This window comes from Excalfactoria chinensis, chromosome Z (genome assembly GCF_039878825.1).
Source record: "Excalfactoria chinensis isolate bCotChi1 chromosome Z, bCotChi1.hap2, whole genome shotgun sequence".
Taxonomy (NCBI): domain Eukaryota; kingdom Metazoa; phylum Chordata; class Aves; order Galliformes; family Phasianidae; genus Excalfactoria; species Excalfactoria chinensis.
Genome location: NC_092857.1, coordinates 16,548,433 through 16,572,499, shown reverse-complemented (window position 1 = coordinate 16,572,499; position 24,067 = coordinate 16,548,433). Strand labels below are relative to the sequence as shown.

At 37.8% G+C, this 24,067-nt stretch overlaps 1 protein-coding gene across 3 annotated transcripts in view; it reads left to right on the top strand.

Annotated features, from left to right (window-relative positions):
* Nucleotides 1-24,067, top strand: part of IL6ST (interleukin 6 cytokine family signal transducer) — a 36,186-nt gene that overhangs the window by 2,450 nt on the left and 9,669 nt on the right. For 2 of the 3 annotated variants that reach the window (XM_072359821.1, XM_072359823.1), the window contains exons 2-11: nucleotides 6,314-6,394; nucleotides 7,471-7,782; nucleotides 9,573-9,705; nucleotides 10,462-10,622; nucleotides 10,955-11,106; nucleotides 12,774-12,933; nucleotides 17,747-17,829; nucleotides 18,894-19,113; nucleotides 22,729-22,902; nucleotides 23,582-23,683. In XM_072359821.1, coding sequence (XP_072215922.1) covers nucleotides 6,314-6,394; nucleotides 7,471-7,782; nucleotides 9,573-9,705; nucleotides 10,462-10,622; nucleotides 10,955-11,106; nucleotides 12,774-12,933; nucleotides 17,747-17,829; nucleotides 18,894-19,113; nucleotides 22,729-22,902; nucleotides 23,582-23,683 — 1,578 coding nt within the window. The remainder of the gene's footprint in view (nucleotides 1-6,313; nucleotides 6,395-7,470; nucleotides 7,783-9,572; nucleotides 9,706-10,461; nucleotides 10,623-10,954; nucleotides 11,107-12,773; nucleotides 12,934-17,746; nucleotides 17,830-18,893; nucleotides 19,114-22,728; nucleotides 22,903-23,581; nucleotides 23,684-24,067) is intronic. The other variant, XM_072359822.1, reaches the window with a different exon arrangement.

Here is a 24,067-nt window from a genome sequence, read left to right as displayed (position 1 = left end):
TCTGGAAAGGTGAGCTGATAGGAACCCTTGCATTGCAGTTCAAGAAGAAATGCTGAGTCTGTACATGGAAAAGAAATAAGCCCAGGCAACAGTACCAGCTGGGTTGCGGGGTTACTAAGCTTGGAAACAGCCAGGCAGAAGAGAACTGAGGGTCCTGGTGTTCACTAGCCTGAACATGAACCAACATATTGTCAGTGTCACAAAATAGGAGGCTAGTACTCTGGGCTGTGTTAGGCAAAGTGCTGCCAGCTGGTCAAGAAAGGTGATCTTTTTTTCTGCTCAGCAGTGGTGAGGCACCCTCTGGAGTACTGTTCTGGGCTCTGCAGTGCAAAAGAAACATGGACATGCTGGAAGGAGTTCAGAAAAAGGGCAATAAAAGTGATGAAGGACCTACAGCATCTTGTATGAGATTAGTCTAAGAGAGAGCTGGGATTGTTCAGCCTGGAGAAGAGAAGGTTTTGAGGGATCTTGTCAATGTACTCTCCATGTATTTTTAGATGAAGTGGATGGAACCACTCTTCAGTGGTGCCCTGTGCAGGACAGGAGGAGGCAGTGGGCATTAACTGGAATACCAGGCAGCACTTCTGTGCCGTGCAGCTGGTGGAGCACTGACTGGTGCCAGGTTGCCTGGAGAGGTTGTGGAGCCTGCCCCTCAGGGATCTCCAAAAGCTGCATGCACGCGAGCCTGGGCACAGTGCTCTGCATGGTCCTGCTTGAGCAGAGGGGGTTGGACCAGGTGGACCCAGAGATTCCTTCCAAACTAAACAATTCCAATAGACCTTAGTCTGGGGAAAAGGAGGCTGAGGGGAGACCTTATCTCCTGCTTCCAGTACCTGAAAGGTTCTTACAGTGAGAGTGGGGCAGGTCTCTTCTCACTAGTGACAAGTGACAGGATGAGGGGAAATGGCCTCAAGTTGTGCCAGGGCAAGTTTAGGTTGGATATTATGAAGAACTTCTTTACAGAAAGGGTAGTTAGGTACTGGAATAGGCTCCCCAGGGAGGTGGTTGAATCACCATCCCTGGATGTGTTTAAGAGCCGTCTGGATGAGGTGCTCAGGGATATGATTTAGTGGAGGGTATTTAGAGTTAGGGTACTGGTTTGGCTGCGGTTGGACTTGATGATCTTCAAGGTCTTTTCCAACCTGGGTAATTCTACGATTCTATGATACTCTGTAGCAGAGTATAGATGCATTCATTAGGAAGGTGAATTTTGGAGTATGCTATGCATGTAAGGTTATAGAATCATAGAATTGCTTCAGTTGGAAGGGACCTTAAATCTCACCCTGTTCCAACCTCCTGCTGTGGGCAGGGCTGCCACCCACTAGGTGGGGCTGTCTATGGCTTCATCTAGCCTGGCCTTGAACACCTCCAGGGTTGGGGCACCCACAGCTGCTTTGGGCAGTCTGTTCTAGCACCTCGCCACCCTCTGAGTAAAAAATTTCTTACTAATGTTAAACTAAAAGTTTCTGTTTTAGTTGCTTAATATTTTCAAGTGATTCTCTTTGAAAATGTATTTGAGTCTCATAAGTATGGCCAAGAAGGGTGTAAGCTTGGAGGAAGGAAGGAAGCTTGCAGATGAAATACTCTTAATTAGAAAGCAGTTATAGCTTGAGTAATCAAGAGTACTTGAGGATAGATGCAGCTTGTGGATGGGTTTTAAGTACTCCATAGCTTGTTATGAAACCTCAAGCAGTAGCCCTGATTTGCAATATAACTTCTGTATACGGCTTCCTCACTCTACTTATCAGTGATGCATGGATTCCGGGTGAGAGATTTCTGCTTAACAGTGTAAGCTTGACTTCTTTTTTTTAAGAAGTTCCTCATAAACAAAAATCTGTTTGGCAGCAACCTTTGAGCTTCTGTGATTGACCTGGTGTTCAGCCCTACGAGACCGAACACCTTCCTGTGGTGTACTGGTGTAAATTATGCTGCCTGATTTGTAAGTGGAGTTCTCTGGCAAGATGATGTCACTTTGCTGTAGTTTCTTTAACTGGAATTTTCATTTGTATGTCACTTAAATGGTAGTTACCATGTTATTCATTTAAGGATTGTTTTCATAACTTAGGAAATAAGATTAGAATAGCAAGTTTTTCTATGATGCTTGGCATAAGTAGAGCCACCCCTTTTGCTTGAATCTATGATATCTGTTGAAATAGTACTTTAAAACTGTGATAACCAAATGCTGTTGCTACTCCATATGGTGCTTGACTTCAGGCAGGTTTCTAGGTTTCCCTAGACCAGTGCTTGAGCTGTTGGTTTAAGGACTCGGATGCCAGTGCTGTTTAGTGTTTTGGTATCAGAATAGTAATGGAATGTGAAAAATAATAGAAGTCCTGTATGATTTAGAAATCAAATTCAGTGATTTAATGGCATATGTATTTCACATATCTTTATTTCCGGAAGTAATATCTACATTTAAATGTTTTTTTTCTTCTTAAGAATAATGGTGTATGAGTTAGAGACTGTCACCACAAGTAGTCCTAAACTGATCATATTGGTTTTTTGTTTTTACTATAGTGATATTTTCCAATATCCATTTCTTTCTCTGCTTCCCTTTCTTCTTTACTTAGCTTTGTACCTATGTAAGCTTGGCTAGGAGAAGTGTTTTAGTGGTCTGGAACAAGTACACAGTGTAGATAAATTGCTGATGTAGCTTTTTTCCAAAAGAGAAGCTTCTGAACTGCCTATCTTTGCCAGCATTAGTTCAGTGTCAGGTTGAACTTTCACATTCGATTCCAAACATAAAGCACCCATTTATAAAACAAGATTTCTGGCTGTGCTGTCTAATTGCTGAGTCTGAGTTTTCTTTTATGCAGACCTGCTACTTAGTCTGACTTACAGAGCTGTTACCAGTGAACAATAAGTATTTAGTAGTATTTCTTTTTGAATGACACCGTCTTGCCAAGTTTTATTATAGCTTATATGCAAGCTTTCTGTACCAGCTAACATTTACATGCTTGGATTAGAAAGCAAATGTTTCATTAGAACTCTCTTCCATACTGTAAAGTGTGGCTGTTTGTTTTGCTAGGTATTAGCCCCATCATTATTTTTTTTTTCTTACGATTTTCTTTTAGGCAAGATGAATGTAAGTGTTTAGTGTAGCTTGGATACTTTCCTCTGTAATTAAATTTCCCTTCAGAATCAATCTTATAAAAAGAGAGATTAACTTTTTGTTTTAAAAATAGCACACACTAGAGGGTATTGCTGTAGCCTATTTGTGGACTCAGGTGTTTGTAGCTTAAATCTTGTAACTGGATTGATTGGCAGGGGACAAATGCCAGACATATCTGCTTTTAGGCTGTTCTGATGTATGTTGAGCTCTGTGATTTTTGTGAAGATACAGTCCACATCTGCTTGCTATCTTGTAGTGTAGGCAAGTGGGATTTTCAATTAAATGTTTCTTTGCAGATGGTGGAGCATGAGTCTGAGTTCTCCTGCCTTTCAGGAGCTTAGTATGGTGAAATAATATTATAAGCTGTGGAGAGGTTGTTGTTTTGGTGGGCTTTTTTCCTTCCCATAAAATGTACACTGAGTTCTCCAAAGTGCAGAGCAGTAGGGAATTGGACCTCAGGTTCCTCATTTGTAAATCTGATTATGCACAGGACATGTAAGTAAGGAAGAGCTGAAGCTTAGTAATGATATTTACTTAAAACGATGACTTCATCTTATTTTGTTTTCATATAAATAATAGTACTACACCTCAGAAGAGATGTTATATAATTCTTTATCACTGTTAACTTCTGATTTTAGTTTTTGTTTTTTATTTTGGGTTTTTGTTCCTTCAGGTGATTCAGATCTTTTTTCTGATTAGCCTGAGCCATATTTAAGTTAACAATTCTAACGTCAGCAGATTTTACTTGGCCTTGTGGGTTTATTGTCTAACCTGAAATAAATGGTTACTGAAAGGAAAACTAACAACTTTGCACTGATGCAACACTTAGCTGACATTACAGGTTTTTCATTTTTGTTTTTTAACATGTCACCAATAATGATAGCAAACATCTTTGTAATGTTTTTTTCTCTGGAAGAGAAATGTTGTGTTGTGCATTCTTGATTCTTTTTTTTTTTTTTTTTTTTTCCCCTGACTTCTCACATTTGCTTCACTTTTTTCCTTTTTTCTTTTTCTAGCACAGAATTTATGTCTGCTGTTGTTAACAGGTTTTGGCAATTAGCAGAAAAGTGTTGCATCTTCCTCCTTTCCACCTATCTCATATTTTCCCTTGGGATTTTTCAGGAGCTTCAAAACCTCTATCGCAGTGTTTTAAAGCTATTTAATTTAAATCATCCAGATTAAAATAACATATCTTAAGGTTTGTATTTAAAGTACAGCAAGTTTCATCTAGCAAGTGACACTGCTGATAAACATAAGAGTATGTTATGACACTGGAAGAGGTCACTAAGTACAAGTGTTCCCTCATGGACTTAAGACCAAAGCCAACAGAATGCCATTGGTCTTGCTCATCACCTGGATCTGCTTAAACTTATGTAACCAATTGGGATTTTGAAATGCAGAGAGAAGTAGATGGGTAAAAATCTAATTATTCACATAGTAGAAAATGCATCTGCAGAGAACATAAGTCAGTTGCTTTATTTTCACCGGACGCTTGCAGTTAGTTTATCTAAAGATTTGCTGCTCTGCAAACCATGTAATGGTTTTCATACCTAGCCCATACTAGGATATATTTAAAAAGAAAATGCTTTGATTCTGAACTCCATGCAGAGTATGATTACTGTGTAACAGAAATGTTATTTATAAGTAAATATCTAATGACTGTTATAAATAACAAATTACCAAATCACCTCTTCAGCTATATTTCTAGTATAAAAATTTAATATTTTTTTTAATCTTTGAACAGTGAGCTCTAAAGTATGGATGCAAATATTCTGCTAAATAGCTATTATTTTAGTCCAAACTGTAATACATCTGTGTTGATAAGATGCTGCTGTAGGGGTTTGCATTCAGCTTTTGTTCAGTTGTTGGCTTCTAATTCCCCTGGAAATAAATTTTCTTTACATTGTACTACTTAGCTTCCTTTTTAAATCTGAGGGCTTAGGTGCACTGATATGTAAGGAATGTGAGCCCACATTGATACTGATGCAATTGTAAATAATGATTTATAAAATCTAATTCTGGCATGACATGTATAAGATGTCTTGTATCTTTTTCCAGCTGCAGAACTGCACGCAGTCAAAAAACAGGAGTATTTTCTGTTATATGCTGCAGTTTCCTTTCACTCTGGTATTAGTAATTTCTGCCTTTCAGTTTTATTTTCCAGGAGATACTGTGCAGTTGTTTTAAATTTCTTTGTGAGTTTCCCTTTATTGCGATTAAGGTCAGAGTAATTATCAAATAAGTTTTGTCAGATTGGTGAAAACTTCAGAAGCTGAGCTGAACCTGCCATTTCTAGAATTGTTCTCATAACTAGAGAATCTAGGTTTAGTTCCTAGTTATGAGAACAGTGTTTTTAGAAATAATGTTGTGGACTGGATGCTACATTTGAGTAGGCAAACCACATAGAGGTGATTAAACATAATATAGCTTGCTTTTATTAATTTGGACCATTTCCTAAGTGTGAGTTAAGTAAACCAGAGGAGACTTTGTGGGCTCAGAAGAGTTGAGGTGAAATCTGCCTACCTACTTCAGCTTCCTTGAACTGTTCTGAAGGCTTCTCAAGACTGAGAGCAAGAGAACTCTGCTGTAGTGTAGAAACAGCAAACGTGGGAACTTAAACAGCTTCTGGGAAGTTAGGGGCTCTAGCAAGTTTTGGAAGAGCTAGATAATTTTTTGTGGCAGTCAAAAGTTCTCAATGTGAAAGGTGTGCTTCACAGTTCTTAAGTAATTTAAGTGTGAATGAAACACTTGGTTTTGTGGTCTATTATTCGGAACCTTCATATAAGTATTAGCTGCTTTGGAAGCTAGGTAAGGATGGTAATTGTAATAAAATTCACGGATTTTGTTTTGAAACCTGAGTCATGGTGTCATGCTGTTAGAACTGCTGAACTCCTGTAGAAGTACCAGCGAACTTTTTCATGTATGATAGCTTCTCTTATGTGAGATAAGAAACTTAGAACTACATTATTTGTCTCAAATAAACAGTGAGCTCGTTTTAACAGTGAGAAAAATGGAGAGGGGGAAAAAAAAAACACACCCATTCTTTTCCTAGAGAGAAAGGAGATGGGACTTCTGGGAGGTTGGGGAGGAGAAAGTGTATACGTGAGAGATTGTGCTAGAGCAAATAGGAATTTTAATCTGACCAGGATCTAAAGGGAAGAGTAGTAGCTTAAAGAACTTTTCCCATTTATCTCTCAACAGGAATTCCGTCCAGCATGTTTTCTGGGTGGAACTGGGCAGTCTATTGTTTGTATCTGGTTTTGAATATTTGTTCCTTTGAAGGTAAGTCATCCATCTGAAGCATAATGACTTAAAGAAATTCTTTAATCAGATGCTTGTAGCAAACATCTGCTTTTTGTTTAGGGACCTACTGCAGATTTGGGGCAGAAAATGATACGTTATGATCTAGGCTGTGTTCTTAATCTTGCAGTGAGGTAATGCACTAATACTCAGCTCTCCTTCTAGTTACAACTGGTAAGGAGGCAGAGAATCAGAAACAGCTTACTCTGTAGGGTCACCGTAGCAGACTACAGTCACAGTTTAGATGCTATAATGTGATTTCTCTAATTTTAACTACAGTATTGCTTCAAAGTTGTTGGTTTTTATTTTGCCTATGGCAGGTGAAATCTAAATGAAAGTTTATCTTGATCAGACTAAGTAGCTGTTAAAGCAGTAAGCTTTCAGTGAGTTAGTGTTCTGGTCTCTGTCAACCTTGGGCTACTTCTGCTGTGTAGCAAGTGATCATTCTAAAGATGTTTACTGTGGCTGTTTGATCAAGGTAACATTTCAGTCATCTGACATTTAATCTTCTAAGAGCTGACTTTTATATGCCTATGTAGCAATAATCACAATTGCTGAATGTTTAAAAAGAAATGCTTGTTCATCTTCATTCCCAAATACTCTTGTATGTATCAGTGATTCTGAAATAGGTAACTCAAGTATTCAACTGTTTAAGTGTGATTCTTCTACAGTATTCCTACTGCAACGAAGGTGTACACCTCAAATTTTGTTGTTAATCCTCAACAGAAAATAACTTCTTATATGCAAGAATAACTTCAGTTTCTTTGCCCTTCAAAATGTACTCATTGTTTTTGTCCTTGACTCTTCTCTGTCTCTTTAAAAGCCCTTGATTATTAGTTGAGATTTTCTTGCTTGATAGAGCTCTTCTTTTGAAGCCCAAGTAATAGTAGTCTAGTTTTGCGCCTCAGGTTTGTTTCATAACTGCCAGCTAACTAGTTTCCTGCTTAGGCATATGTAGCAATATTTTCAATATTACAGTGGTGTTGTGGCATCAGTTACTGTAGAGTGCATTGTTGTTTTTTTAAATGTTTTTTTTTTTCTAACAATTTCTGCTCTAGTTTCAGGTGGACTTGTACAATCATGTGGTCACATCATTCCGGAGTCTCCAGTGTTGGCCCTGGGTTCCAATTTCACAGCCTTGTGTATTTTGAATGAGAGTTGCCTTGACTTTGGCAATATATATGCTAGTCAAATTATATGGAAAATGAAAAATAAAGTGGTACCTAAAGAACAATACCGTGAAATAAACAGAACTGTTTCTAGTGTCACATTTAATGACACTTCTTCACTAGCTTCTCCTCTGACGTGCAACGTTTTAGCAGATGGACAGATTGAGCAGAATATTTATGGAATTTCAGTTACAGTGGGCTGTAAGTACTGTTTTTCTTGAAATTAATTCTTATTCCAACAATAGCTCCTAGGAAAATTGCTTCTGAGAAACAGGGAAGAGAATGAAAAATGCATCCATCTTTATATTTATTTCTAGTCTGTCAGCTCCTGGATAATTATATAAAAATACTATAAAATCTCATGTCATCAGAGCTGGTGAATATATACACTGAATAATTTTCTGAAAAATGGAAAATATTCTGGAGTATTTCATGCAGATGAAAGTGTTAAAGCTGCCTTGATTATTATTTTTTTTAATTTTATTTTTTATTTTTTGTCAGAAAGAAGATATGAATATAACTGAAAAAGATCCTGGAGAGAAATCAAACTTTCCTTGATTATTTATTTTTGATTTTTTTTTTCCCCACTGTGCAAGGAAGTGCAATAATGTATAAATTCTGCTTTCATAATAGCATTATAAGCTTACTGTTTTCATCATTAGTGGACTGAGAAATGTCTAGTCCAGCTGTATCATGAAATTAAACCTGAGCTGCGTTTAGAAGGAAAGATCCTATTTGAATTGCTGTACTCTTAGAGATAAGAAAGTACTCCTAATTGTAAACCTTCCTTATTCAATCTGGATTGTACTTGCATAGTTCTGAGCAAGTGTTCTTTGAGGCAAGACTGAAGTGTAATATGAATGACTTTCTTAATTGGTGAACAGATCATAAAATGATGGATAAGTGTTTCTGTGTCCTGAATTCCTTCCTGAGTGTAGCTGGTAAATTACATTGCTTCCTAATGTTGGCTGAATATACTGGAGTTACTGTGTGACTTCTATGCAAAAGGCTGCTTTAGCTTTGCTATTTAAGCTAATATGATTCTGAGTTACTGTGAGTTGAAAAGATTTTGCAGAAAAGCAGATTTTAATTTCAACTTCTGATGAGTACATTTTCTCCCAAGAAAGATGGAATAGATTAAATATGGGGAAAGTGGAAGACATCTGGAATATTCTATGATAAATTAAATGACATTACAGATAACTTAGAGTTGTAATTCACATGTGAATTTTGAGGTACATCATTATTTTCATTCTATCAATTTAAGTCCTATGAACAGTGAGAGAAACAGTATATTTCAGAATACTACAAATACTGAAGAGCAAAATGGAATGTTTATAAGTTGGTAATTGTTTAAAATTGGATCTTCTGCTTGAAAAGAAGATTAAATATATTACGCTGTTGTAAATCGTGATATCCTAAAAGCTACAGTGTTATCTCTGTATGCCATTATGTGAATTCAGGAAGCAAAGAAAAACATTCAGATGCTCTTTGAAAATTTCTTACATATTATTAAAGTGTGCTGGTGAAGATTGTGTATCTTTCTTGTAGGTATTTGGGACTAAGCCTTTCCTGTCCCATATATGGGTTGACTGAGTAGACATGTAACAATTGCCTTATATCTGAAGTTATTGGCAAGGTCAACGTATGCCATTGCATATGCTCTACTACTCATCATTGGTTTTCTTCCATGTCATTTAAAGTATGTTTAGCATGGTAGGTGAGATGGCGGATACTTTTATCTGCCTTAATGAATCTGCCTGATTGTTACTTTGTCAGGCATTTGCTCCTTATTTTGCTTATGGTTTCTCAGAGTGGATGGTTAAACTTAATAACTTTGGTTTTCCCCCTCCTTTAAAAATACATGTGACTAAAAGTACTCAGATGCTTTCTGAAGTTGCTATAACAGGACATGTAGCATGATTCTTACTGAACTGTGTACATGGTAAAATATATATATGTATTAATTATTGCTAATTCTTTCTGTACAGTGCCCCCAGAGAAGCCTGAAAACTTAAGTTGTATTGTGAATCAGGTGTCAAAACTCACATATCCTATGAAATGCACGTGGAACCCTGGAAGGCCTACATTCCTGGACACACATTTTAGGTTGAAATATAGGTGGTAAGTATCTCTGTATACAATATCTAAATAATTTTAAGCAAATTTTGTACACTAAACCAAACTTCCTTGAAGTTATTTAATCATAGAATCATAGAATTACTCAGGTTGGAAAAGACCTTGAAGATCATCAAGTCCAACCAATACTTTGAAACCACATTTAAATTCAGTGTTCTGAAATATTGCTGCCTGTTTTTGAGGGGAGGATGGGGCTAAAGCAGCTTACAGTAATTTAGAATTCCAACTTGAAATTTAACGACTATACTCATTTTGCATCAGCAGCATCTTAATTTTTTTGTTCAAGTATATAACTAGCATGGTTTCAGTGTAGTACACCTAATTGTGATGTGGGTGGACCCAAAAAACATACTGTTTTTCTTAGATGATGGTTCTGTTAGAATGTTGCCATTCTAAACATGCAAAGAAAACAGCATATGATAATTAAATTTTGTAGTTCTCTACTATGTATTCTTGAAGAACTCAGTCTTGTTGGTCCACAGTCGAATCTAATCTTCAGCAAAAATTTATCCTGTGAAGTCAAATTAAAATGTTTTTCAAACTCATTCAAATGGCCTCTTCTCATGTAAAGCAGAACAGATTTGTATTCCCCCCCTGGGAATAACTGCCCACAGCTTCCCATCTCCCCTGGTTCTTCTAAAGTGCTTTGGTAATTAGTGTTGTAGAATGTATGGATAGCTAGAAAACTTTAATTTAAAAAATCTAGTGCAAATAAAATTTTACATGCTTTTCTTTATTTAGGTCACGAGAAAGCTTTCCTGACTGCATACCGAGATACTTAAATAATTCCTGTACCATTTCTGATGTCCAGTTCTTTGTTAACCTGGAGGTCTGGGTAGAAGCAGCAAATGCTCTTGGGAAGGCTGAATCTGATCGTCTTGTTTTTGATCCCATAGAGATTGGTAATCAATATCCCTATTAATTAAATCTTGCATGACTTCTGTTCCTGTATATATTGCAAAATAGCTACATTAATATTTTTCATTGTAAATGTAACACTTCCAAGTATTATTGAATGGAACTTGAACTGTGCTGAAGAAATTCAGAATTTGGGAGATATGACTGCTTTTAGAGCCTGAAGTTCTTGTGTAGCCTGCTTTAGAAATTTTTGTTAAATAGCAGCCATTTGGGAGTGTTGCAGGCCTTAATGACAGTGTTGCAGCACAGTGTGCTAATTGCTAGAGGCATGGAAAAATAATGCAGCTGCAGGGATGACCAACTTCTTCTCTTCCAGTCAAACCACTGCCTCCGCACAATCTATCAGTCAACTCAGGAATACTGCCTACTGTTCTGAAGCTTTCCTGGGAGAACCGGATTTCAGCAGCTGTGATGAAACTAAAATTCAATATTCGTTACAGAATCAGTAGTGATACAAACTGGATGCAGGTAACAAGAATGCCTCTTGTGACTATTCTGCTGTAACCTGGCCATTTGCTGAACTGCTGCTGAGGTTTACTTAATATTTCATCTCATTTTACAATCTGTGGTATCCTAACAATTTATTTGGCCTATTTCTGAAAGCTGTGATCTTAAGTTCTTTGGCAGTCCAGAGTGCAGTGCCCTTCTTGTGGACTTCTCTACTATTACCTCAGTTTTGTCGTGTATTTTGCTGATTTTGTATGTAGAACATCTAGAACACTTGTATATGGAAATACCAGAGTCGATGCAAAACTTCTGATCTAAATGTCACTTAGAATGCTGGATTCTTTTTTTAAACTGATTGTAGCTACAACAGTATGTGCAGTACAGCAGTCTGGTTGTCCTGCGTACATGCCTTGAGCTCAACACAGTCAAAACTGGGAACAATGAGAGTGTGTCATACATGTATAATATGTTTGTGTCATTGAGAGGTTTTTTCTTTTATGTCATTCCCTGGCTGTACTGTTAGAAGCTTATCAGGTTTTTCCCCCTTAGCATTCTCTGAGCAACAATATTCCAGAAACTTTTTTTTTTCCACTAAAAGTCAACCCAGCTTCTGTTTCATCATGTAGGTCCAAAAGTATTTTGAATTTCACAAGATCTTGAAAGAAAAGTTGATTTTAACTTCACAAAATACAATGTCGGAGCAGGTAGCATAGCAAACTGCCTGTGACTAGGATAGTGTATCTCTTTCAAGGAACATCTTCTGCTATAAATCTCTGCATTTAAAACTTAAGGTATTGATATTTTGCGCAATGCTGTTCAGTACAGTTTATCCTGCAACTTCAGAATCTCTTAATTTGTTGAACTGTTAAGTCTTTTTTTAACTTCCCCATTTGACATTAAGTCATAGAACTGCTTGATTAAAAATGGAAGAAACTCCGAAGACATTCACTTGCAAGTAGGATTACTTGTGCTGGAATCAGTGTGTATAAAAGCATTAATCTGTTATCCATATATGTTTTTGTACTTATACAGTAAGAATATATATATATATTTTTTTATTTTTTTTTTTTGCATTCAGTTGTCATCTTTGAAGGAAAAAAAATTATGGGGAAAGAAACTTTTATTAACAAAGTTCTACACTGCTCTAATGGGAAGATGTCAGACTTTCAAAGTATTTCCATGTCAACTGCAAAACAGTGGAAGTAATGACCCTGCATTCTCTAACTTGATAAGTTCCTTCTAGCACAGGTATTCTGCAGTGGTTAATCCAGCAGATACCCACCCTTGTTTCAGAGCTTTGCTGAGCATCACATATCAATAAGAGGAGTTACAGGAGAAGGAAGAAACTTTGTGTTATTTATGTAGTAAGTAAAACGGAAAATTATCTATATGAGAAGCAGCAACGAAACATGAGAGGTTATTCTGAGATAGCTGCTTACCTGTTTTTGCATATATGCTTCATAGTACACCTGATAAATACATAGAGTTGTGACTGAACTCCTATCACATCAGTGGTTCAGAATTTAAGCTTTTGGAAATAGGAGGGACAAGAACAATGTTGTGTTGATCCTGTAATATAGAGGATAAACTGTTTGAAATGGATACTCCTCTTGAATGTGAGGCTATAGTAGAACAGAACTCAAATTTACATTTTTTGATCAGTTTGTACAATCTTCCTTCCCTTACAGGTTCCTCCTGAAGATACAGCTTCACCAAGAACTTCATTCAGCATTCAAGGCCTCAGACCATACACAGAGTATGTCTTTTCAATTCGATGCATGAAGGAAGATGGAGTAGGCTTTTGGAGTGACTGGAGTGAAGAAAAAGTTGGGGTCACAACTGAAGATAGTAAGTAATATATGAAAACTAATCGCCAACTTTAAAAATATGACTGCAATGCAGTTTGACAATAGCCAACTGAAATTCTGCATGCTCATTTGAGTTGTTTGATTTATGTAAGCTTGATTCTGCAGCAGAATCCATTTTTTTATGAAACCTTTCTTTCAGTAGACAGAGTGCTTTAGGTCATGAACAGCTCAGGGCAAAGGAGGTGATCGAGTAAAGTGAGCTAATATCAATTATGAACAAGATTGTTTTCCAGGCTGAAGCACTGATAAGAAAAAATACACAGATGGAGGCGTGGCCTCTTGTTCACTGAAGTGTGTAAATACAATGCTGTTTTAACTTTTCCTGCATTTGCTACGCTTTCTTGCGTGTCACAGTATCACAGCCTAGTTTTGCAGTGTCTTGCACCCACTAATTTACGATACTCTGCCCACAGTTGCTACATCTTGCTGCTCATCCTTAGTAGGGTAGACATTGATATGGGTGGTCATAAAAAGAGAGCACTGTGGATAAATTACTAACTTTAAACAAGACTGAGCCTATGTGAATAATGGTTTTACTTGAGCAATATTTAGTATATATATTAAAAAAAAAAATGATTGCTTTGTTACAGTTTCCATTTTTTATGACAGTTATTGATTTTGTTGAAATCCTATAGATCTAGATTTAAGGTATCCTTTCCCTTTGCAATATGGCTGAACAGTGGTTTGCTGCTATTGTGACTTAATGAGGAAGACGTTTTACCTGTAGCAGCTCTTAAAGGGCAGTGTTCATTTCATGTTTAGTCTTGCCATAAAGGACTTGAGAAGCATGATCATAGAACTGTAGAATCATAGAATGGCTTGGGTTGGAAGGGGCCTCAAGGATCATCAGGCTCCAACCCCCCTATCACATGCAGGGCTACCAACCTCTGTATCTAACACTAGGATGTGCATAGCCTCTAAATGTACACCAAATATTTCACAATTAACAAACACAAAAGATAGAATGCATTTAACCAGTAGACTAAGTTTCAATTTCACAGCTTTAGTGGGAAAAAGCTGCTGAGCCTCCACAGCTCTGCAGGGCAAATACTCAGCATAGAGTGCAAGATCCATCCCTGCTGCATCCAGCTGATGAACTTTACTGGCCATGGCCATTCAGCTCCTTGTCATGATCCAGTCAGCTGTTTGTCTCTTTACAATAAACTGTGTTCTATATTTGTGCTATTTAATCATAGTCTCAGTCATATTCCTTCACGATGATGGTACCGAGACAGTTACTGCACTGGGTCTCTTCCACTAAAATGCGTATTCAGTGCATTTTGTATTTCGTAGCAGCGTTGGTTGCTTCCAGTTGCTCGTGATCACGTACATTACTTGAAAAGTAACTACACCTCACTATGCTACTGTGTATATTACCTTTTACAGTTTATGGAAGTCATTTCAGTATATCCTGCTAATGAGGCAGTCCTGCAAGTTTGTGTTTAGGTACAGCGAATGCTGCCTTCTGCCACTGAGTTGTTGCCAAAATTATTAGTTGAGCATACTGCATGTGCTTAGCATTTTTCTGTTACGTATTTTTATTGTCTTGTAGCATTTTATGCCTTAGCAATTCCTGCAGCAACTGTAAACCAAAGTTGCAAAACAATAACTGAGCAGTAATTATTGGAACACTGAGATTAAAATAACATCCATGTGCTTGTTACTGCAAAACCTTCTAGTACATAAGACTGAATCCTTACATTTTTTTTCTATTAAAGCAAGCAGTGAAATGTGTAAACAAACACAGTCTAAATGTATGCATACAGCTGTTTAATTGTACAAACTGCTTAGCAGGTCTGCTGCACTGTGTTCATCCATAGGATTCAAACCATCATTTCCAGATACAAGCCCAGACTTTGTTGATGTTCATCAGTGTTCTGTGATCCATTGAACATTTGTCATTCATTTGAATGACTCATATGTTAGACTGAACTGGAACTAACTTAAGAGTGCTAAATAGATATTTTAAGAGGTGCAAAATTTTATCCTCTTGAATCTGAATCCCTGTTGGTATCAAAACACCTTGTATTAGTGTGTTTCTTGCTACAGCTAAAGTGAACTAATCTGTTGTAGGGTCTTCTGTGCTTTTGGTAAGTGTGAATACAGTCTGTCTTCTGGTTTAAAAAAATTGCTCTAGCTGTACTTTCTAGTGAAAACAATATTCATTCTTTCTCTGCATTGCTTGCTAATTAGTCAGTATTTCTGTTGTTTACCAATGAATTGAGAGTGAAACTTTCTCTTCTGAGTTTGCTTACAGCTTCAGTGCTGGTGTTACCTCCTGCAAATAACTAGATAAGTTTGCAAATATCTAGGATCAAAGGGTAACTAGAGTAGGAGAGGACTTCAGGAAGCCTCTCTTTCCGTTTTTATCCTTTTTCTACTTAAGTGCAAGGCTTGAATGAGGAAATCAATTTCACACTATTAGCAAAACCTGTATGAAAACAACTACACAGCTGTCTGCTGCAAAAGTTAAATGAAATGGCCGAGTGTTGAAGTTACTTATGCCATTATTATTGCCTGTGTAATCAAATTAGAAAACTGAACTTTGGGCACTATCTTTTGTTTAAGACTGTTACACCAGCATTCTAGAAAATTGCAGTTGCTTGCATTTTGTGTTCAAAAAATGCCCCAGTGACTTACTACATTAATTGCAGTGACACAAATGTATAGTATTGATGCTGAGCAGTAATCTGAGAATTCTGACTAATTCGAAATGATTTATCGTTTTACTTCATAATCCTTTTCAGAAAACATCTATTTTGTACCCACAAGAAGTAACTGTAGCCAAAGGTATCTATGTACAGCAGAGGAGGTGTGCTGTATAATTGTATTACAATAGTATGTCTAGTGATTTATGAGGATTGCAAGAATAAGTTATCTTCAGAGTGGATTGATTTTTTTTTAGAAGCTAGCTTGATTTCCAAGTAAGTCATCATCATCAGAATTAGGAATCACGTGCTGATTTCTGTCTGTGAAGAGAAATAAGCACTGCTGGGATTTTAAGCCTTATTTCTTAAGGAACTTGGTTATTATTAGAAACCTTTCCTGTCCAATTCTTGCACTGTGAGGTCTGAAACCATTGTTTGGTTTAGTTCCATTTCATTTCTAATTTGCAGCATTTGCTTTGTATCTATTCCATAATGATCCTACCCGATATGAAGACAGTGCACTGACTTCTGCTTACATACTTGACCACTGACAGGGAACCTCCTTTTTTTTTTTCCTCTCAGATTACTATAAGCACTTTGTGGTATTTGTTTAGCTTCTGAATTAGTCTTTTTTTCTTCCCTATGCTTATAGCCTTTTTTCCTTGTGCTCTTCTTGGTCGTCCTTCAGTGGTTTCTAATTAGTTTTTTTAGTGCCTTGCAAGCACTTCAGTACATCTGTCTCTGAACAGAGTTAAAACAATCAAGGATTTTGTTGTCAAAACACCACTTCATGCTTATTGTTCTACTGCACTGGGTCAGAAGTCCTTCCTTATTTATCCTAACTGAGCTCTCAGGAAGTGAAGTTTTAGGTTGAGTTTACATTTGAGCAGTAAGAACCCCTGTAGGTAGAACCTGCCATTAAGCAGAGTAGAATTCGTATGTATGAAATGACTTTCAGCTGCAGTCTAAGATTAATTTTTTCTGGGGGGGTGTTATAAAAATATTCTTTCAATATCCTAGCCATTTTTTTTCAGCTTCAGTGACAGTGCTTTTCTGCTTTCTATTGCATGGAAGAGGAGTGTGTTCTACTGCTCAAACTGAGCAATGGGAATTTCAGATTTCCTGTTTACTAGATAGACTGCACTGCTGCTTGGCTGTTGCAGCCTGCTCTGCAAGGAAAAAAAAAAAAAAAAAAAAAACTAGTGATCAAGCATCAGTGTTTTATTTTTGCCTGAGAGTCAAGGTGTTAAAGTAGGAAAAGATCATGAGGCAAGTCATGTTGCAGTCATGATCTTCATTAAGTGAGATAGATATCTACCATCCATTTTCCATGGATCAAAGGTATGTACTGAAATAAGACTAAGAGCTTGCTTGTCAGTTCCCAGTTCTTTCCTCCTGATGTAGAGTAAAAGAAGCAAGATGTACCCTGTATACTTGACTTTACTTTTTAGATATGAAACTGCCAAACCTTTTAATTATTAACACTGAAAATGCAATAAAAGAACTCCCACACAAACACAGCCTAGTGAGATTATAAATGTAAATGCATTTCAAGACTTATTTTTTCTCTTGTGATTAAAGTCCTTGCCAAGAATTGGCCACTTTTTCTTGCTTTATGCACTGTAATAGATTCATTCTGCATTGAAATGAAATTAACAATGGAAGTACTACTTAAATTTTTAATGGTACTGACACCAGAAACTGTTGTAGCATTGTACACAGAGTACTGCAGTTCTGTTATTCAAATTCTTCCTACCTTTTTATAATAAAAGGGTATTTTTTTTGTGGGAGAAACCAGTCTCCTCATTAACTATTTTGCAGTTGCCATTTTGAAGTGACTTGATGTTGGGTGGTAGGGAAGGTGTAGTGGTTACTAAGTGAAACAAGGTGCAGAAGAGTGGTATTGTGCTTCTGAACACAAGCTGCACAATGTAGATTTAGCTGCACCTCAGCCCTGTTGAGTTTGGCCATTGTCACTGATGTTCACTTTGGTGGTGCTTGCTTTCTTTGATATCATGTGTTTGGAGCAGAACTGGTATTTCATTCATCCCTTCAAGAAGCCTTTCCATGAAGCTGTTTCACTCAACATACCTAAGCCTTCTTTCTTCTCAGGGAAATAAGGGAACAATTTTATTGTTTTTGTAGAACCATCTAAAGGGCCAGCCATATGGAGGACCATTGATGCATCTCCCTCACCAGCTTTTTGGACAGTACGACTGATGTGGAAGGTAAAACAATGTACTAAACTGCAAAAATTGAATATTATTATAAAAATGAGTGTGTGTAAATGTACCTCAACAGACTTAGTAGATATCTGTAATGGAACAGTTATCAATACAAAAAATGACTTAAATTTTTTCATAACTTCTTATTAAGTGTGCTGAAAGTAAGATTTTAAGGCTGTGAGTAATCCAGAATCCACTTGAAGATTTCCAAATTGCTGTCTACATGGCCAATGTGTGGAACTGGAAATTCCCTTGCACATAGTACAGTTTGATATGATGCCTTCTGATGTATCATGCAGGAATCCTTCAGCTGCAAAATCCATTAACCCTAGAGATATTCCAGAGATGTAACTTATTAATTACAGCTCTGTGTGTTCGCGTGGAGTAGGCCACTGATTACCCCAAGCTGTGAAAGTGAATACAACCATCAGTCCGTCTCCTGCTTTCTTCTGGTTTCTGACCTGTTATATTTAATTTAGCTTTGTTTTATTAGTATTTTCCTGTTGATACATGCCTTACGTGAACTTCCCTGTATATGGATCCTTTTCTGATTTAACTTGTATGTCACATGCCACTCTGATGTTATTAATTAACTTAGAATTGGAAAAATGGTGCTACTTAAGTTTACCCTCTTTAAGATTTTTCTCTATATTCCCTGATAGCTAATATTGTTCCAGATAATACAGATACAAATATTTTTTTACTTATAATAAAATTGCTCATGCTGTTCTGCATTTAAGATCAACCCAGCCTATAACATGAAATTCTTTTGGCAACATTGTGTTGTGAAGTTGCACAAAATGCATGTTTTTTCCACACATGGTCTGAAGTCTTGACAGAGGTGCTTTTGTTAGACTGCTGTATAGGATTATGAGTCAAGCAAGATTTTAAAAAGAAATAGTTCTAGAGAGTACTGTTTTACAGAAATGAACTTTAAAGCTATTTGCAGTTCTCTTAATCATATATGTAATTTGTCTTTCTCTCAGTTCTAAACCATCAAACTGTGCTTCAAAGCTAATCACATTTGTTCAGTATTGATATAATCTAAAAAAATATATTTCTAACAGGCACTAGAGCCATTTGAAGCCAATGGAGTCATCTTGCAGTATGAAGTAACTGTCAGAGCTAAACCACCCCTCTCCCATCCACCATGGAGGTACAACGTTACTACCACCAGCCTTACATTAAAGCTGCCAAATGGAACTTATGAAGTGACTTTGATTGCCCATAACAGAGTTGGGGCATCCCCTCCATCAGTTCTACTTATTCCATCAAGTAACTCAAAAGGTTAGCATTACAATAATGTCTCTAACATTCAAATGCACAGAATAGTAGAATCTGTGACTTCTTATAAAAAATGTTCAGTGTTGTAAAATTACACCTTTTACATTAACATACAATTGTAATACTGCTAAATGCATGTGTGCTCTTAACCCCTTCTAATCTCTGCAGTTTGAACAAGGGCTCTTCTGAAAGTAATGCCTCCTGTTTTAGAGTGCTGGTCCATGACATCAGAGTCAGATGTTGGTGGGTGGGGTGGATGTAAAAATTGAACTTTCCCACCAATATTCCTTTACATTTTGTTGCTGTGTGACTGGTGGCAGCAGAGGAAAAGTGTGACAAACTGGCATATGACATGGAAGTGCTTATGAAGCAAAGATGTGTCATTGAATTCCTCCATGCAGAAAAAAATTTTACTCACTGACATTTGTCAACACTTGCTGAACAGTTATGGAGACCAAACAGTGAATATGAGCACAGTGAGGTGGTGAGTGGTGCATTTCAGCTATGGTAACAGCACTGTTCCAGATGAGCCATGTTCCAGACAGTTATGCATTATTTTTTTATTTTTTTTTAAAAGCACAGCATGTGAGCTCTTTTTCATCATTGGTGAAGAGGCACAGCTAATGGTGTTAACTATGCTCAAAAAACAGTGTTTTATAGCTATTTGCTCTATCAAATGTTATTGTCCTCTTTGTAAATGTTGCAGTTTCCATGGAAATGAATCATAGAATCATAAAATCACTAAGGTTGGAAAAAACACTGAAGAGCCATCCAGTCCAACCATCTACCAATCACCAATATTTCGCAGTAAACCATGTCCCTCAGTACAGCATCTAAATGTTTCTTGATCACCTCCAGGGGCCGTGACTCTACCACTTCCCTGGGCAGCCCATTGCAGCACCTGACCACTCTCTAAGTGGAAAAAGTATTTCTTAACATCCAACCTGAATCTCCTGTGGTGCAACTTGAGGCCATTCCCTCTAGTCTTATTGCTAGTTACATGGGAGAAGAAGCCAACATTCACCTCACTTTCAGGAAGTTGCAGAGAGCCTCGTCTTCTCCAGGCTGAACAATCACATCTTCCTCAAATGCTTCTCATGAGAGTTGTGCTCCTGAACCCTTACCAGCTTTATTACCCTTCTGTGACCACACTGAGGCCTTGATGTCTTCCTTATAGTGAGGGGCCCAAAACTGAATGCAGTACTTGAGGTACAGTCTCACCATGGCTGAGTACAGGTGAATAATCACTTCCCTGCCTCTGCTAGCAGCCCTATTTCTGATACAAGCCTTGATCCCGTTGGCCTTCTTGGCTACCTGGACATGCTGCTGGCTCATGTTCAGTCAAGTATCGGTCCAGTTGGCCTCAGCCCAGCTATTCAGCCTGTCCAGAATTCTCTGTAGGGCTGTTCTATCTCCAGGCAGGTTGACACTTTCTGCTAACTTGGTGTCATCTGCAAGTTCACTGGGGCTGCGCTTAAAGGCCTCATCCAGGTCATCATGAGGACAGGTCCCAGTGCTTACTCCTGGGGAGCACTACTCATGACTGGTTGCCAGCTAGATGTAGCTTCATTAATCAACACTCTCGGCCTGGTCTTCCAACCAGTTCTTTAAGCAGCAAATAACATATCTGTCCAAGCCATAGACTGCCAGCTTCTCCAGGAGTACGAGAAACATTGTCAAAGGCTTTGCTGAAGCTTAGGTAGACTACCTTCAACATCAACAACCTTTCCCTCATCTCCCAGGCAAGTCACTTGGACATAAAAGGAGGTCAGGTTGGTCAAGCAGGACCTGCATTTCATGTACTTGTTCTAGCTGGCTCTGATTCCCTGGCTGTCCCACAGATGCCATGTGATCTCCCTCAAGATGATCTGCTCTGTAACTTTTCTTGGCCTGTAGTTCCCTGGATCTTTTGTGACCCTGCAGGTAGATGAGAGTCTACCAGGGTGTCTTCCATGGTAGGCTCTCGTACCAGCTGCATCAGGAAGTTATCTTCCGTACACACTAAAAACCTTCTAGATTGCTCTTTCTGTGCTGTATTGTATTTCCAGCATTTATCGGGGAAGTTGACATCCCCCATGAGAGCAAGGGCTGCTAATGGCACAGTATTCCTGCTCCTTTAAGTATCATTTGCTTCCACTGAAGGGATAGAGGAAAATACAACCTGTGTTGCCCATTCCATCCACTAACTGCCCCAGTCCCTTTTAGATAAGTCCTTTTAGATAATCCTCAAGCTTCTCTCAGCAACTTCATTACTGCCGGTCTGAACTATCTGTAAAAGATAATAGAGGGGCAAATCAGACTAGGAAGTTTCCTGGAAATATCCCTGACTGGACCCCAGGGAAGCAGCACACTTCCTTGTGGGCAGTGTCGGTCTGACATACAGGGCCCTCCCTTAGTCTCAGCAGGGAGCTGCCTGTGGCACATTCTTACTTGCCAAAGCTTTCTGGCTAGAGGAGACCATGGATAGATTTGCTGTGTGGCAGGTTTTACACAGGCAGTGGGTAACCTTGCTGCTGCTCCTGGCTTCATCTCCACAGCACTCCTATGCAGAGAACAGCAGCTGCTCCCTGACAGGGCTGCCCCTCAACCAGCCAAGGCAGTTCCCTGCTTCAGCACAGAACGTGTCTGTTCCAGAGCTGAGTACCTCACCAAAAAATAGGAGGCATTACTTCTTAAGCAACCTATGTATGCTGGGATTCATGGCAATTTAGGCACTCGTTAATTCATTGCAAGTTTTGAGTGCTATTTCACAGTTCTTTTTGGTCCACAGAGCAACTTGCACTGTATTTTCTATTTTATTTCTTCTAGAATAGCAGGCATTTCTGTTTTCTAAAAATAAAATATTTGGGGAAGCAAGTGTCATCTACTTCGTGTATGTCCAGTTTAGCTATTGTTCTTCTTCCTTCTGCTTTGTGGTATTCCCTCCCACCCACCTCCCTTTTCTGCTCTTGCCCTTGTCTTACCCTCCAGTGTTTCCTGTATATTGTGAAATGGTGGAAACAGACGACTCTGTTCGTTTTCCTTTTTATCATGTTCCTTTTATTGTGCACTGTTAGTAGTAAATGCAAGCTGGTTTCTGCTTATAGCACATCTTGTAGCACATCTGCTGAATCTAGCCTTTTGCATAATCCAAGGGGTCTGATACTCGGTACGTAAACACTGGGGGAGAGCCACAGATTCGAAAACTACTAAATGACCCAACTAAAGATAGGCTTCAGCATAGTAGTATTGTAGCTAGAAGGGCCTGGTAAGATACATGAGCATATTCAGCATTGGAATGGGAATTTAGAAGGTCTGTATGTTTGATTTTGCTGTGATATAGACCCTTTAGTTTGGAAGAAATATGGTAACTTTTTACTGTGCAATAAGACAACTTGCTGTGTAGAAGAAAAAGTGTGTCTGATTTACAGTTATTGAATATTATTGTTTGTCTCTCTGATACAAATTCAGATGTAAGTTCCTTAATTTCAGCAAATGACTAACATTTTCTTAGATTCTGTCAACTTGTAACTATTACAATAATCAAAAGTATCCACATTTGACAAGACAGCTGCTATTTTGACTATCTGGTGGAAGAAATGTCAAAATTTAGGACTTTTCCATTTTCTTTCATTCCAGCTCCTGTGAAGAATATGAGAACACTACCTAAAGATGGCAAATTGTGGGTAGGATGGACTGCTCCTAATAATGTTCTTAAATACGTGATTGAATGGTGTCTGATGTCCAACAGCTCAGACTGCATCACAGAGTGGCAGATAGAACCAGGAAGCATTCAAGGAACATACTTAAAAGGTACTTAGCTTACAAGTTTGCAAATATCTTGTAGAACTAAAAACCTAGTGAATATTCTCAAAGGGAAGAATATATTTATGGTAACTTGGTTTCTCTTCGTAGGATGGGAATCTGGGATAATGCAAGGGCTACTCTTAGTTTATAACCATTTATAACCATGTGGAAATATCAATATTTTTGCCAAATTAACTAGTTTTTACATTTTGAAATTCATGTTATGCTAAAAAAAGTCTCTTATCTGCATTTTGCTTTTAATCTCTTCATTCTTGGGAACAACTGAAATGGTAAAAAGGCTGAGGTCCTTCCAAATTGAATTGTCATGCATCTTTAGGTCAAACAATGAAACTCAATCAACTTCACAGTTCTGTTCAGATCATGATCAATAGCTCACATGTATAATTCTGTGATTCAGTGTTGCAGACAGCTAAAGGCTTAATTAGAATAAATTAGAAAGAAAGCCAAAATTCTATTAAGTCTGCTTATACTTCAGTGAACCACTTTATTTTTCACATAGCTACTTCTTCAGAGCAATATGTAAATGAGCTCTAGAATAACAGCATTAGTTATAAGGCCATTTAACAAAAAGGCAAGTCTTGGGACCCTGCATCTAAAGTAAATGAGGTAGATAGTGAGAAATTTAACTCTCTGAAACAACATATTTTAAAATTCCCTTTATTAGGTGACATTAAACCATTCAAGTGTTACTTGATAACTGTGTACCCTCTGTATGCTGATGGCCAGGGAAGTGGACAGTCTGTGAAGGCTTACCTTCAGCAGGATCGTAAGTACAAGAGTCACCTTGGAGCACATTTGCTGACATCTTGGCTAAAGTAGTGAAACCTTTGCTTTCATGTGAACTGCATAATTAAAAGTAGCCCTACACGTAAGGGCATCTGATGTAATTGTTTTCGTCCCCTCTGTTAACATCCATTCTGCTAATATGCAGTTTTCCAGCTTTTATCAGAGAATTTGGCACAGGATTTTGTTACTTTATCAACATAGTGTTAGTTCTTTGATTTATTTTAGATACCGTGTATGAAGTCAAGACTAGTTGACTTCAGTGGAAGACTTTGTGTGATCTCATCTGGTTGCTTTTTCATACATTTTTCTAGATATTCCCTTTAAAGCTCCTTTGAAATTGCTACATAGCCTGAAAATCATGTGT